The following is a 13,576-nucleotide window of genomic DNA, read 5'->3' as shown; positions in this document are numbered from 1 at the left end:
TTATTACTTCACTTTCACCTTTTTTTACTCGTTGCATGTATAGTTGCGAATGAGAGAATGAATGTCCGTAACGGAATGCAGCAGTATCAAACTCATTTGTTATTTGAGCCTTAAAAGCGGGATGTGTAAGTGTAACCAGTTGTGAGAGGGAGTAGGCCGTATTCTTCCATTAAATTGGGTCCTACAAAACAAAAATAGAAATGAAAGATTCTCGACTTAATAATTCGGTTTGACCTACCCAAAAAACAGATGGCAGATATTCGTTGTAGGTGATGTGTTGCACCAAAGCTATAACGATTTCCTTAGTCTCCTGGTAAAGTTTCTCATCGTCCCATTGGGAGTTGATCAAAGCCAGCTGGTTAGCATACTTGTCGTGCAAACGAAGCCAAACGACGATGTGCAAGACACAGTTGGACCAGTGTACTGATTGACTCGTTGATCACCTGATTATTTAAACAAATTAGCCACATTCAAACCAACCAGTATTTATTTTAGAATTCGTACCTGCGACGAAGCATTGGCTTCCGTATTCGTCGGAAATACAATCCTTTCGTTCGGGATCGACTGGTAAAACAAACATAGTCCCCGCCGATTGTCTATTGGGGTAACACGACAACTTTTTCAGCAGCAGTCGAGCCATAAATGACGGAAGCGTCCAGATAGGCCGGAATTCGGTTGAGCTAATTGCATAATCAAGTCGAATCAAGTAAAGTAATGAATTGCATCATTAGGAAAAAAGCGAGCTACAGTACCTGGTCGGCATAACCGAATTTGCAATCTTCTCGAGGAGCGATGACAGAGCGGACGAAATCGTGACAGCTAACGCCAAATTGACTCTAGAATTCATTGTCGTGGTCCACATCGATGGGGAAACAAAGTGGGTTCGGTGGGGAAACAGAGTTCGCTCAGGTGACAAGTACTTGCCGTCACCCGTGCAACATTGAATCGCCGAATTGGTCACTTTTCACAACAGAAAATAAATTAGCCTTGCTCATTAAAAACAGAGAAAATGAATTAATTAGCTTACATGTACGGAAAGTAGGAACGTGAGTAATATCGTGAGCGACAAGTTGACCCCAGTGCATCACAGTAATTGTGTTAATTGATTGAATTGATTGTCGGGATAATCTGAGACGCCTTACGAAAAGATGCGGCTGACAGAGTCAACTGGAGCCCGGAGGTATAGTCCCGGCCATTCACGGGACGTCCAAATGCCTTTTAAAAATTAGGACAATAAGTAAACTTGTTGAATGAAGCTAACTATTAAATTCACCATCTGCGTATTGGGGAGGTAAGATGCGTTCCAAAGGCGAATTCGATCTACCCCAATTGGGGTAAGCAAGATTGTTGCATATGAAGCGTCGTAAGTCCTAAGTAATTTCAGAGTAGCATTATTCAATCTGTATCAAAGTCATTCAAAAACACTTTTACCTGTTGTACAAAGCAGATGCATTGCAGTGCAAGCAGGCTATGCACGGCAAATGGACGAAAGAGCGGTCTCCTTAACACACAAGTGTTGCAGTGTCACGGGCGAAGTCCTACATTTTCGTTACAGCAGTGCGAACCCGGCAATTTCAGGTTCAAGTTCAACCTAAAAATTCAAAAAACAATTTAGATAATCTTAAACAAAAATTTAAAAGAATAACTTACACATTAGCCAAGTTTCTAGACGCTTCCAGCGATTGAAGTCCTTTCCATCCTTCCTGCTGGCCTATGAGGGAGGCATATAGGTGGTAGGTAGCACTGTAGCTGTAGGCCGCAGAATTTTGCCAGGGAGCTAACATGTTATTCCCAGCATGCCATTCGAAAGCACTAATCTCTTCCACGTGCTGGCGAGCTACCGTAACAGCACGACTCATCTCGTCTTTGGTTATGTCTCTGGGCATGGCTGTCAACTCACTCGACTCGGGGAATCGTGCAACAGAAGCTGGGTTATTGAATAAATTAAACATTACCATTGGAAATTCACACTGATTAGACATGGTAACTTACATGTTGTCTTGAGAATGTCTATAGACAACAAGCTCCGAAATTTCCATCTGCTGCCGTACACCACCAAGGATTGTAGAGTCATTCAATGAACCAAGGTGAACAGAGAATGGCAGGTTTGCATTGAAACACAGATGGTTGATTAGCAGAGACGCAGCAGGACACCATGGTTCCTCTCCGGGAGTACGTCATACGCTATCCACAATTGTTATTGAATTAAAGAAAAATCAACTTTAAGACAAATTTGAACTGACGTGTAGGGATAGTTGAATACGTAAGAAAGATCCGGTCGATTGGACACTTGTGGTGCTGAATAAACAGGACTATAGCTGGTAGTATTGGCATAATACCACTGAGCTGGTAGGAGAATGAGTAAACACGCAAGTGGCAGCCACTTGAAAGAATGTAATCTAATATTTAATTAAAATTAAATATTTGATTACATTACATTTAATTGAATTAATTAAATTTAATACCTAGGTGAGAGAGTCATGATGTGTAGCAGCGAAGCCTCTGGCTGAATGACTAACATTTAATATAGATGCTCACATCAAATGATTACACTTTTGATGGGAAGCCTGAGGCCACATGTTGCGTCAGCGCTTTTTTGTCACCCTTGTTTCACCCTTTTCTTTGACTAGACATAATATAATGACATACGCGTTGACAGGAGGCGTTCAGGGGCTAATTTCGTATGCCTTTTGACATAATGCGGGTAAAATCGGGGGAAAGGTAAGATAAATTCATGGTCGGGCATAAATAAGAACGGCTTCAGTGTAGTATTCGACCGCTTTAGTGGTGTAAGCTGGAGCTTCGGTGTAGTAGCTGGGAACAGAGTTGTACTTAGGATCGGTGAAGGATGATGAGGCAGTATACTAAGTCGTGTAGTACTCCGGTGCCTTGATGGTCAAACTCGGGGCAGAGTATTACTTCGGGACGTCGGTGTAGTAGCTCAAGGGAAGCGTAAGTTGTGGTATAATACTCCGGCGCCTTAGATGTGTAGTACTTAAAGCCTCGGTGTAGTAACTGGTTGTTGTTTAATGTTTAGTAAGGCGGCGGCGTTGTGATTTGTGATCCGCCATACCAATGATACAAAATTACAAAGGTACACCAGCGGTCGACCCAGCCATCACAACACCCAACAGCAGCACGTCACTATAGTTAACTAAACAATTCATAAATTTAAACATTGATATTCAGTATAAATAACTGTCAAACAATTAGAAAAGAGTACCAACTGGAATATTAACAAATAGAAAAAAACTGGGATTGATACATAACTCAATGTAAAAAACAAAATATTTACCCATGATTACGAATTGGTTACACGAAGAGCAGAGCACGAGCAATGCAGTTGGGGACAGATGCTGGACACTGCAGTTATTGCCGTTTTGAAAATCATCACTCGACTGATTTCTATACCTTCTTTTCTCTCCTTTTACACGACTTGTTTGAAGACAATTCATTTTACGCCGAGTAAGACTTCGGGGCATCGGTGTAGTAGCTCGGGGCAACGTCAATTGTACTTGGGCGCTTCGGTGTTGTAGTAATTAAGGGCCTCGATGTAGTAGGCAGGGGGCAGCATACGTAGTCGTGTAGTATTTTGGTGCCTTAGTGGTGTAGTACTTGGGAACCTCGGTGTAGTACTCCGGCTCTTTGGTGATGTAGCTCGGGGCAGAGTTATACTTCGGAGCTCGGTGTAGTAGCTCGTAAGTTGTAGCTCGTAGTAGTAGCTCGTATGGAATTGAGTCAAACCCAAACCAGCCTCTTCTGCTGGAGTCATTTCGAATCTACATCAATTGAATATCGAGTCATTTAATTGTTGAAGCTGAAATAATTTGAAGAAAAAAAAAAATACCTTTTGCCACGTTCTCTGGTTGTCTCAATACTAGTTAATGCGGCACGACTAAGATGTTCAGCTTCGGTCGCTGTCTGGAAAAGTAAATGCGCGTAAGATGACGAACTGAGTCTGATGGTGATGTTCTTGTCGCGAAGGAATTTCTCCGTCTCGTCCATTAACCTCATGTTGAAGCGACCCGCGTGAGCAGCCGCGTTCACAGAGTAAATGTCAATACCCTGATGCTCACACATTTCACATTTTTCTTGGTTTTCTTGATAGCTTCGCCATAACCTGTTGAGTTAAAATAAAAATCGATTTGAAATAGAGCTCTGGTACTGTATAGGAATACCAAACAAAATTTAGGCAGTGAAATATTTACCGTTACGGCGAAGATCCGGACAACAAGTTCCTGGTTGTCCATCCGGCAGTTTGCAGCAGGCAGTATTGGGCAGTAGTGATCAGAACGAGATCGTACCACACTACGCAATCTTTAGCTAGCCGGCCAGGGCTATGACCACTCGTAACCACCAACTTTAGGGCAATAGTAAGGATATTCGTTGCTGTATTGATTGACAGCTGTTTGGACTGCTGTATGGATTGACACAGTAGTGTATGAAATGTCGACTGATGTCTCAAGTTTATAATTAGATTTCGGCACGGTATGAATAGGGACATAGGGAGGAAGAGCAGGTTCAACTTGAGGAAGTTCAAAGTAAGGTGGCAGTGTATAGTCGATGGGGGCGAGTAAGTCGGTTCAGGACTCGGTGATGTCTGGTAATTCGGGTTACGATTAGGTTTGACCTTCTCGGTCTCAAAAATCGGTTGGTAACGTCCATCGAACGGTAATTTAAATTCAAAGCCCAATCCAGAGGGATCGTATAGTAGCCTATAGCTGATCGTATTGAACCACATCATCGTCGCGTCGCGCCGCGCCGCGCCGTGCTAAAGTCTGTTGGGTTCGGGTTGATATTCAATGTGGCAGGTCGATTAAAGGGATTTTGACGTATTCAAATATCTTTTTAATTCGACCATTTGACCCTTTCGGTTTCTCGACGCCTTCGCTGCTGGAGAAGACAGAAAACAGCACGCCAAAAATGAGCACGCCAACCGTCCAACGCGGCAACATCTTGAATTCTTGAAAATTAAATAAATAAATAAATTCAGCTATAATTCATGCACGGAAATTGGATACGCCGGAGATAATTTCAAGAGGGTTTGCCCGCTTGTAAAATTTTTATAATAGGCCAAATTGAGTTCCCACTGTAGCCAAACGGTTAACAGGTGTAACGTCACAAATATAAGTTTGACAAGAGTGTCATGAATAACGTTTAATTATAACTTCACTCTTTTTTATTAAAATCGCACCATTGCTATTTAACACTGTTATAACTACATCTAAAGAAATTCTAGACAATATTAGACGTTCATCACTCCCCGCACGAAACTCTACACTGCAGCGCAACCAATATAAATTAATCCTTCATTAAATGAAAATGAATGAGCACTGACCTAAAATGAGGCCTTAGAACTCCAATATTGTAGTAGGCCCACAGTTTTTAATAATAATACACTTGGCAGAGAATAGCAACTCAATGGGATGTATGTTGCTGTTTTCACGACACCTGGTCAACTGACTCTGCTATGGAACCGTTTCTCTCTCTTGTGTTTATATACCCGATCAGGCGGGAAAGTTTGGTGGAACAACGTTTGACAACTACTACATTATAAGCCAGGCATATACAATAGCTTACCTTCATCCAGCCTTTCGCTATACAGCAGTAGTTTCCCACATAATGATTTCCTGTCTGTTAGAAATATACCTGCATCATAGACGAGAGATAGTCAGATAACGCATATAAACAATCGTATTTGTTGGCATTCGTGTCGAGTCAGTGTCTAGAATTGAAATTCTTTCTTATAGCAGAAACTTTCGCGTCTGACAGCCTTGATTATCTGATGGCGCATAGCAATTGTCAACCGTTAAAATACAAACAACCGATTGATATAGCAGCCTATTGAGAGGGAATTTCCGAACGCAGGTTTCCCCAAGTAAGAGCCGGTTTTCTATATTTGAATGGTGTGTTTTTATCGACTTTGTTTACCGAAGCAATTGTTCTCCAGACATCTAGAAAATTAGACATGGTGGGGAATCAGAAAAAAAGAAGCCGGAAAGCAATAGTAAGGTTATTGCAGGCTATTTGTCTGGCTACATGATAAGTACTCGAGAAAAAGTGTCGAAACAACATAAGAAATTGTCCATATAATAATCTGTTCTATCATGCTGCCTATGAACCAAATTGACGTTTCCTGTCGATAACCAAACTTGTTAGACTTTGATACCTTTAGAATCGCGCGTCAAAATCTGGTTTTTCAACTTTGTTGATGTTCCGGTTGATGGAGGTGAGCAACTGCTCCCAGCCGACTCGAAGCGTTTCCATGGTGTAGGCGGTTTAGGCGGTTATGAGTGTGTATCGGTTTTCAAACACCATCGATTCTTGAATGCCCTGGTTGAGCTTCTCCAACTCTTCCATGTGCGACTTGTAGGCGTAGACGTTCTGCTCCTATTCTTTCAAGCGGACCAACTGATTCTCCAATGATCCCTGAACATTCATTCAGTCGACAAAATACACAGAAAATCAGTTTGACGACATCAAAAGGAGAACAAGTCTTTGAAGAGACGGACCTGCATTCCCATTGCGATCAAAGCCACGGCGTCCATTTGGCACTCAATCCATGGTCCATCCGAGTTAGCCTTTTCGGCAAACTGGCGGCGCATAAGCTCATTGTTCTGTTGTTTACGAAGCCGGGACGGCCTCCAGAGTGCCGTCCCTTTGAGGAACCAACAAACGGACTTCCGCCCATTTGGAAGTTATGTCCTTAAACAAGAGAAAAATCAAATTAGTCCAACAACAAAGTACAACTTTTAAGGCAATTGAAGGGCTGGAGAGAAGGGTGAAAAAATCCGAATAAATAAAAATGAAAAACGATAAAAAAAAGAACATTCCCCATAAAAGAACATGCCCATTCACCAAGCAAACAGGCCATGGTTTACCTTGGGTGATGATTCATCCTTTTAACAAAATCAACGAGCGTTTGCAGCAGTTAGTTTGGGCCACACAAACACACGACACATAATAAATAAGTGATTTTTTTTTTAAATCAACGCCAACGTCGACCCAGTTGATAAGCGCCAAATTAAATTTAAAGCACGCAAATATAGTGAATCAGCAATAAAATCGTATCGAAATTATTTTAAAAACAAAAAACGACCCCCGTGTTATCTCCGCGATAAAAATCCGCAGCAGAGGAGTCGACAAGAGCAAGTGAATAATTTTTTTTTTTTTTTTAATACCTTGGCCGTAAGACTGGTGTATGGATTGTCCAAGCCGCCGGGGATGCTGTGCTGGCTAGCAAACGACTCGACTTGTTGAACCAGACCGACTGATCGATTGGTATTCCTTATCCGCCTCGCCAAGCGTGGCTTTGAACTCTTCGTGAGCCTCCAACAAGCCCTGGATTTCTTCCATCGTGTGGATGATGAACATGTCGACCAAATCCTCACGTGCTCCACCCAACCAGTTGTTTAAAGGTTATCAGTAAATAAAAAAGAAAGATAAGCTTTTGAGAAAATGAGAAAATCAGCCAATAATATGAAATTAGCTATCCAGAGTATAATGTAAGTAATACTGTACAATTCTAGAACAGTTTTAAGTTGTTCTAATTTGCCGCGTTTTTCCTCTAGTTTCCGATCAGCTGAACCAGCAACTACTCCTGATATTAGAGAAAGCGGGCTATATCGAGCACTTCCTGCAGTTGTGCAATTTTTTTTTTGTTTCAAATGGCGTCCATTGACTTCGGATTCGTAGGAGGTCCACAGAGCAAAAAAATCTACGAATAAATTGAGAAGGATTCAAGTTTTCTTTAGCACAATGAGTTCTGTTTTTCTCTTTTACCTGGGATGACGGACTTCCATTTTCATTTTCTGCTTCTGCGTCCGATCTCCGTGCCGAATGACGGCCACAACACGACGCAATTCCATCCTGGCAAAAACGAAATCCTGATTAATTATCGTATCGACTTTTTCGCTGAAAACATTTTAATACATCTTGCCAAAAGTCGTAGGCACTATCGGTGGGTCATCGAGCTGGAAAGGCAGAGCCCACGGAATATGTAAAGTGGGCGCCAAACGACGTGGAATTATATTTCCAAGAATCCTGGCGCAATCGTCGTAGTATTTTGCCGAATTTTTGACAAAACTAAAGCCAGCATTGACATCACAAACGAACGACCTGCCATTCGCCCTAACCAAGATACTTTAATTGAGCATTAATAATAAACAGCATGTAAATAGGAAATTACCTCAAGAGGTCAAAGCCGCTAACGGTTTGATTGATTGTTGATGAATCAATGAATCAAACCGTCAAAGGCTAGACAAACTTTACGCTGTTATTAACGTCCGCCTGCAGGGGACTATTCAGTTCGCTGGGTGGAAGGCTGAGCGGCTCAGAGCTGGCCGACGTTTCATGCTCCTTCACTCGACGTCCGGAAGAGTCGGAATCGACGGAAGTAATAGTCTCCGACATGCTTTTCGAGCCGTTCTTCAAGTGACGCAATAAAACACGCTGACTCATTTGCTGGTTGGGACTCGACGGATCAATATCCGGAGCGATGGCTGCGGTGGCAAGTGGAGGAGCTGATGACGTCACGATTTGATCCTCTTCTTCATCCGCCGAGGGAAGTTGAGACGAGTTGAGGGATGAGCAGGCGAAACTGGGTGGTGCCGGAAGCAACTCCTGAGCGTCCTGAGATCCCGGCCAGGGTGGAAACTGGACCATGATTTCCTTCTCCGTCTCAGATAGTTCGGCGGATGGGGGATCGGTGGGGGCTGGTGGTCGCTAGGGAGGCGGAGTGGGCGGATGGGGTGGATCTAAATCTGAATCGCAGGTGACGACAAAGGAGGTGGTGCCTTTGTCATCCGAGCTGGTGGTCCCACCACCACCTCCGCTCTGCCGGACAGCGACGGATGAATGCGGCTGGAGGACTGTAACTTGCCAAGTGCTGCCAAACTCGTCGCTATAGTTGCCGGCCGTATCCGGACACGAAACGTTCGAGTCGAACAATTTCTGGGCCTGCAGCAGTTTGCCTTCTTCCGCCGGATTGGGAGGAGGTCCATCGTGCGGATGAGGCTCCGAATCAGACCAGACGACATCTTCCACGTCGGTGAAGCCCAACGAGCGGTTCATGTCTGGCTTGGCCGGAAGCGAGGAAGCAAAGAGATCGTCGTTGTTGAGACTGCCATCATCGCTGGATCCGCTTCCGCTCAAGTAGCGGGTCGGGTCGTGAACCAGAACGCGACCGGCCACAATTTCTTCTTCGACGGGCGAGCGCGCGTCCTGATTTAATTTCATTTGTGTATACCGTGAAGGGCTGGAGGGCCGGCAGAGTGACGCTGCGGTTGGTGTTGGCCACGGGTTTGTTGCAGCCGTTGTACAGGTTCTCCTCGCTGGCCCGCCGGACGCACAAAGCCGAAAAGAAAGACGAACGCGATTTCTTCTTCTTGGCACCGTGATCCTATGGGAAAGTGATACACAAATCAAATAAAATGTTAACAAAAACAAGTTCAATCAAAAACCCCCCAGCAAAAGAATGCACTTAATAAAGTCGTTCGACAGCCCAGCTCGGCTATTTATGAGAATGCTCTTCCGACTTCCCATTCACATAAATAACACACACAGATATATTTATTATAAGAATGTGTGTCTGTGTGTCTGTGTCCACCCCTTTTAGTAGTGTAACTGGTGATGTTGGCTCCAGAGAGGTCTTTGTGTACATATCGATCCTACATCTTCTTCTCCCAGCCGTTCATCATCTTAATAGAAAATGGTGGGGGTCAACCACAATTTCTATCTTGTATTTCCCACCCACTTTTGTTTTATTACATCACCAGAGTAGGAACTCTCGAAGGCTTTATCGACATGCGCCAAATGGTAATAATATGTTACCCGTGTAAATCTAACAGAAGAGGGCCAAAAAGAGATGAACAAGTCATCCGGATGATCGATGGACCTTTTTTGTTTCTTATCCATCCTGGAATCTCTTCCTCCCTTTTCACACTGAATATTTATGATGATGAGAGAGATTCTTATTTGTTTCTTTGATGTGTATATCCCTCCCGGCCTGCGAACGAATTTGACGACAGAGAATGTCTGTTGACAATATCTGCAAAAAGAGGAGCTAGCATGTGAAAGGAATATCCAAAAAGCTGTGCCAGTATAGGATACCGGACCACTGGAGACTCTACGAGACAGAGGGGGGATCTGTATGCTCCTGCTGTATTGATTTTTCCTCTTCTCTCAGATCTCTCAGATCTCTCAGTGAGAGCAAACAAAAAGGGAAAGAATAAAAAGGACAGCCAAGGACACACACCAAGATGGCTGCCCTTACATCTATCATAATATGTAAAAAAAGATCCTGTCAGGATTTTTTTTTTTAATTATTTGGGGCTGATCAAAGTTGAGTGAATTTCTACCAGTGTTACTACCTTGCGACTCGTTAGGCATCCGAAAAATCCTTTGGCTCTTTGGCGCACGTGGGACGAGCGATCCAGCACGTCCGTTTCTTTCTTGTTGATGCAGTATTGCTCGCGAATGTCTTCGCGCGAGTAGAGGGCCGTCTCGTATTGTTGCTGCTGAGATGTAGTGGGTGGAGTCTCGGCTTTGCTTCCGCCGCCTCCGCCGGAAGCGCCGCGTTGATTTTTAGTCGTGCGACCCATTCGATCGCCAACGCCTCCGATGTTGGTCGCCTTAGTCGATCCTACGTCCACCTGAAAATACACACACACACACGTCAAAATGGTCACCAAATCGATTATTTCCCCCCTGGGCTAATTATACGTCAAAATGGAAGGGGGGAAGGGGCGTGGTGTTTCACTACTAATAATAGAAAAGGGGGTAGGATCGGTCGCTTTGATCCTGTATAAGTGCATTTGACAAGTAATTGGGAACGTCCATCATCTCTTCTTTTCAGTTTAGACGACTGAATTTGATCATTTGCTAGATTTTAATCTGTGGCAGGACTGCGACTGACCTAAATGGAAACGTCACTCCGGTTGTTGCCGCGGTTGCCTCTGCTGCCCGGCTGCTGCTGTTGGCCGCCAGCTGATGCCGACTGATGATGTGACGGTGGTCAAACGCCGAAATCTCTCGGCAATCCTCTCAACACACCTAATAAATAAAAACAAAATTTGACACATGTGTAACCATTGGTTAATCATTGCATTTGACCAGTTTTCTTAAATTGAATTCCCTCGTGAGGTTTAAGCGCGCGCGCGCCTTTATTTGAATAATCGATTGGACAATATCATCGTGTCAAAAAAAGGAGGAGGTGGATGTTTTAGCCGCAAAGTAAACAAGATTCCCTCATTTTTTTTTACCCCCCTCAGGTCCGCATACATCAGGGGGGGGGGGCGTCCATTGGGGAATCTAGGCGGATACAGGATACATACACAATATAATAACAAGGCCCCGGCATTTCTTAGATACGAGGAAATGCAGCCTCCGGGCCGTATCTACCTCACTGGCAATCCTATATAAATATATACGATGCTAATAAGCTTTTGACAGCCAGCCTCTTTCTCTCTCACGGACCTTGGCTCTCTCTCTCCTCCTCAGCGCCCAGCAGCCAGCCTTTGTGACAATTTCAACAAACGCATCGACCCTAAATCTTGTTTAGCAAACTGGCTGGATATGACATTCGATTAGAGGCTAGATGTAATATTACTATATTAGGGTTCATTACGAGTCACGCTAGACCTCAGCGCGCTCCGAAATTGCCTGTAAATCGCATCATCCAAATGATACCCCCAACCACGTTTTTTTTATCTTGGGCGGGGTATATTTTCTCCCGGCCTGTGATCATAATAATTCTCTGTCAAATAGAGAAGACGAGAGGATCAGATTGGATTTCAGAGCTATCTATATGCAAATGATTTATACACGCACCTAAAACACACGTAACAGGAATTTAGAACACTTTTTGAAAAAAGGAATTCAAATTTTCGCGCCATGTCAAAACACAATTAAACATTCCAATCCGGATAAGATACGACCTAATAACAAAAGAAGAAGAAAAATAAAAAGAAGTTGGGTGCTGGTTTGATCGATTGTTTGTCTGCCATAGTTAGACGTCGGACAGGATTTTTTTTTTCAGGAGCCTTTACGGAATCTTGGGACAGATTGTTTCGCTGCGCCACGAAAAACAAAAAAAGATAAAAAGTTTCTTTTTATTTCCGTCTGCTGGATGACGACATCGTCGCCAACATCCAGATCAGATTTCCTATTTTGGTTTTTATTCTTTTATTATTACGCCCTCCCACCGTGAGATAACCGCATCTTGTCTGCTGCCCTGCTACTACACCGACGGCTCCCACATCCAGCACTTCCGGACATTTTTCCCCTCCCCTCGCATTCATTCCTTTAGGGCGAGAAACGAAAGTTGCTGATTATTATGTTTCCACCATTCCGGCGCAGAAACACACAGAGAAAAACCTAACCGACCCGATACACATTCAAATAGTGTCTTGTACATTCGCTTCACTGGGCGCAGCAGCAGCAGAGTCTCAGCCGTCTCTAAATATAAACTCTCTGTTTAATCTTCTGAGCTGGGAGAATAGTTTTGAACGATGGTGTGTGTGTGGGTATATATCTGGTGCACCCACAAAAGCCAGAAGGGGACATCTATACACACGCCGTTCCTATTTATCTACGTGATTGCAGGCTTTTAGGAGTTGACACAAGGCCGCTATTTATAAAGAGTGGTGGCAGCCTACTGCACTGCACATGTGTACGACTATCTACCGATAATTGTCCAGGAATAACTGAAATTAGCGCAATTCGATATAATAGGAGAGAGAGACGACGTGATAAATCAAAAAGAAAATGATGTGTGAAAGAATAAGAATAAAAATAATAATAAAGAAAAAGTAGGAGGAACCTGGCGTTGCGTGATGCTGTTGAATGATGGCGTTTCCGACTCCGGCGCTCGTGTCCAGTCTCTCGAGTAAGCTCTTATATTGATCGCCATCTTTTTGGGGGGGCTCCTTGTTTTTTTTTCTTTTTTCTCTGATGCTTCGATCCTCCTTGCTGCTCCTGGATGAGCTGCTGCCCTGGATTGGGCTAGTGCTGCCTTCCACACGAGTGAATTGATAGGTTAATAATGATGGATAGACTGTATAGCAGAGAGGCCTATGTAGTATAACGGCGAATGCTGACACACAATCGTTTGAGGAGCTCAAACCTACAGGAGCGAAAGAAAACATGGGAGTAATTTAATTCTTAATGGATATTATAGCCCACAACAATTTTATACCTCTTCATCCATGGCTCCTCTTCCCCCTCCTGTGTGTCTGTGATGACACAAAATTCAAGAGAAAATCAATAAACAGAGGGCAAAACAAAACAAATCAACACATCAAAAAATGCCTCGAGATCTTACGACGTGATTTGACGTGTTTCTATGACACAATGATCTAAGCTGATCTAAAAGTATATAACCATTTTACTAGGCAAAACATTTACATCTATGATGCAACTGAGTTGCCAACTTGCCATGCATCTGACTTCCTTTGATTAAGTGATTCATTCTTACGGTTTAATTAACAGCAATACTTTGACATACCGCATAGTTCTTCCACGATACAAGCACGACATCGTTTTTCATTTTTAAGTAAAAACCATCCTGGGATCCTGT

At 43.5% G+C, this 13,576-nt stretch overlaps 2 protein-coding genes and 1 long non-coding RNA gene across 3 annotated transcripts; all 3 read right to left on the bottom strand.

The window, feature by feature from the left end:
- Positions 1-137: 137 nt before the first annotated feature.
- On the bottom strand, positions 138-1,352 carry LOC124317384. Its single transcript, XM_046782762.1, has 6 exons — positions 1,274-1,352; positions 1,028-1,215; positions 753-960; positions 505-680; positions 239-443; positions 138-181 (listed from the first exon to the last, which is right to left on the bottom strand). Exons 2-5 carry the CDS (start codon positions 1,083-1,085, stop codon positions 346-348), a joined length of 540 nt encoding a protein of 179 aa, XP_046638718.1. The 5' UTR covers positions 1,086-1,215; positions 1,274-1,352; the 3' UTR covers positions 138-181; positions 239-345.
- Positions 1,353-3,691: 2,339 nt separating this feature from the next.
- On the bottom strand, positions 3,692-4,263 carry LOC124320170. Its single transcript, XR_006913803.1, has 3 exons — positions 4,209-4,263; positions 3,848-4,120; positions 3,692-3,779 (listed from the first exon to the last, which is right to left on the bottom strand). It is a non-coding gene; the product is annotated as an uncharacterized LOC124320170 (long non-coding RNA).
- Positions 4,264-8,920: 4,657 nt separating this feature from the next.
- LOC124317816 lies at positions 8,921-12,865 on the bottom strand. Its single transcript, XM_046782789.1, has 4 exons — positions 12,821-12,865; positions 10,916-11,052; positions 10,371-10,652; positions 8,921-9,400 (listed from the first exon to the last, which is right to left on the bottom strand). Exons 3-4 carry the CDS (start codon positions 10,599-10,601, stop codon positions 9,128-9,130), a joined length of 504 nt encoding a protein of 167 aa, XP_046638745.1. The 5' UTR covers positions 10,602-10,652; positions 10,916-11,052; positions 12,821-12,865; the 3' UTR covers positions 8,921-9,127.
- Positions 12,866-13,576: the final 711 nt, after the last annotated feature.

The sequence above is a fragment of the Daphnia pulicaria genome, chromosome 1 (genome assembly GCF_021234035.1).
Source record: "Daphnia pulicaria isolate SC F1-1A chromosome 1, SC_F0-13Bv2, whole genome shotgun sequence".
NCBI lineage: Eukaryota > Metazoa > Arthropoda > Branchiopoda > Diplostraca > Daphniidae > Daphnia > Daphnia pulicaria.
This window is presented reverse-complemented; position numbering and strand designations above follow the sequence as displayed.

Excerpts from the sequence above, each read along its gene's own strand:
- LOC124317384 (XM_046782762.1), bottom strand. The coding sequence starts at position 1,085 with ATGCACTGGGGTCAACTTGTCGCTCACGATATTACTCACGTTCCTACT. Across the intron at positions 961-1,027 it reads CGTTCCTACTTTCCGTACAT|TGACCAATTCGGCGATTCAA; the intron begins GTAAGCTAATTA and ends TGTTGTGAAAAG. Across the intron at positions 681-752 it reads AATTCGGTTATGCCGACCAG|CTCAACCGAATTCCGGCCTA; the intron begins GTACTGTAGCTC and ends TTATGCAATTAG.
- LOC124317816 (XM_046782789.1), bottom strand. The coding sequence starts at position 10,601 with ATGGGTCGCACGACTAAAAATCAACGCGGCGCTTCCGGCGGAGGCGGC. Across the intron at positions 9,401-10,370 it reads GATGCCTAACGAGTCGCAAG|GATCACGGTGCCAAGAAGAA; the intron begins GTAGTAACACTG and ends ACTTTCCCATAG.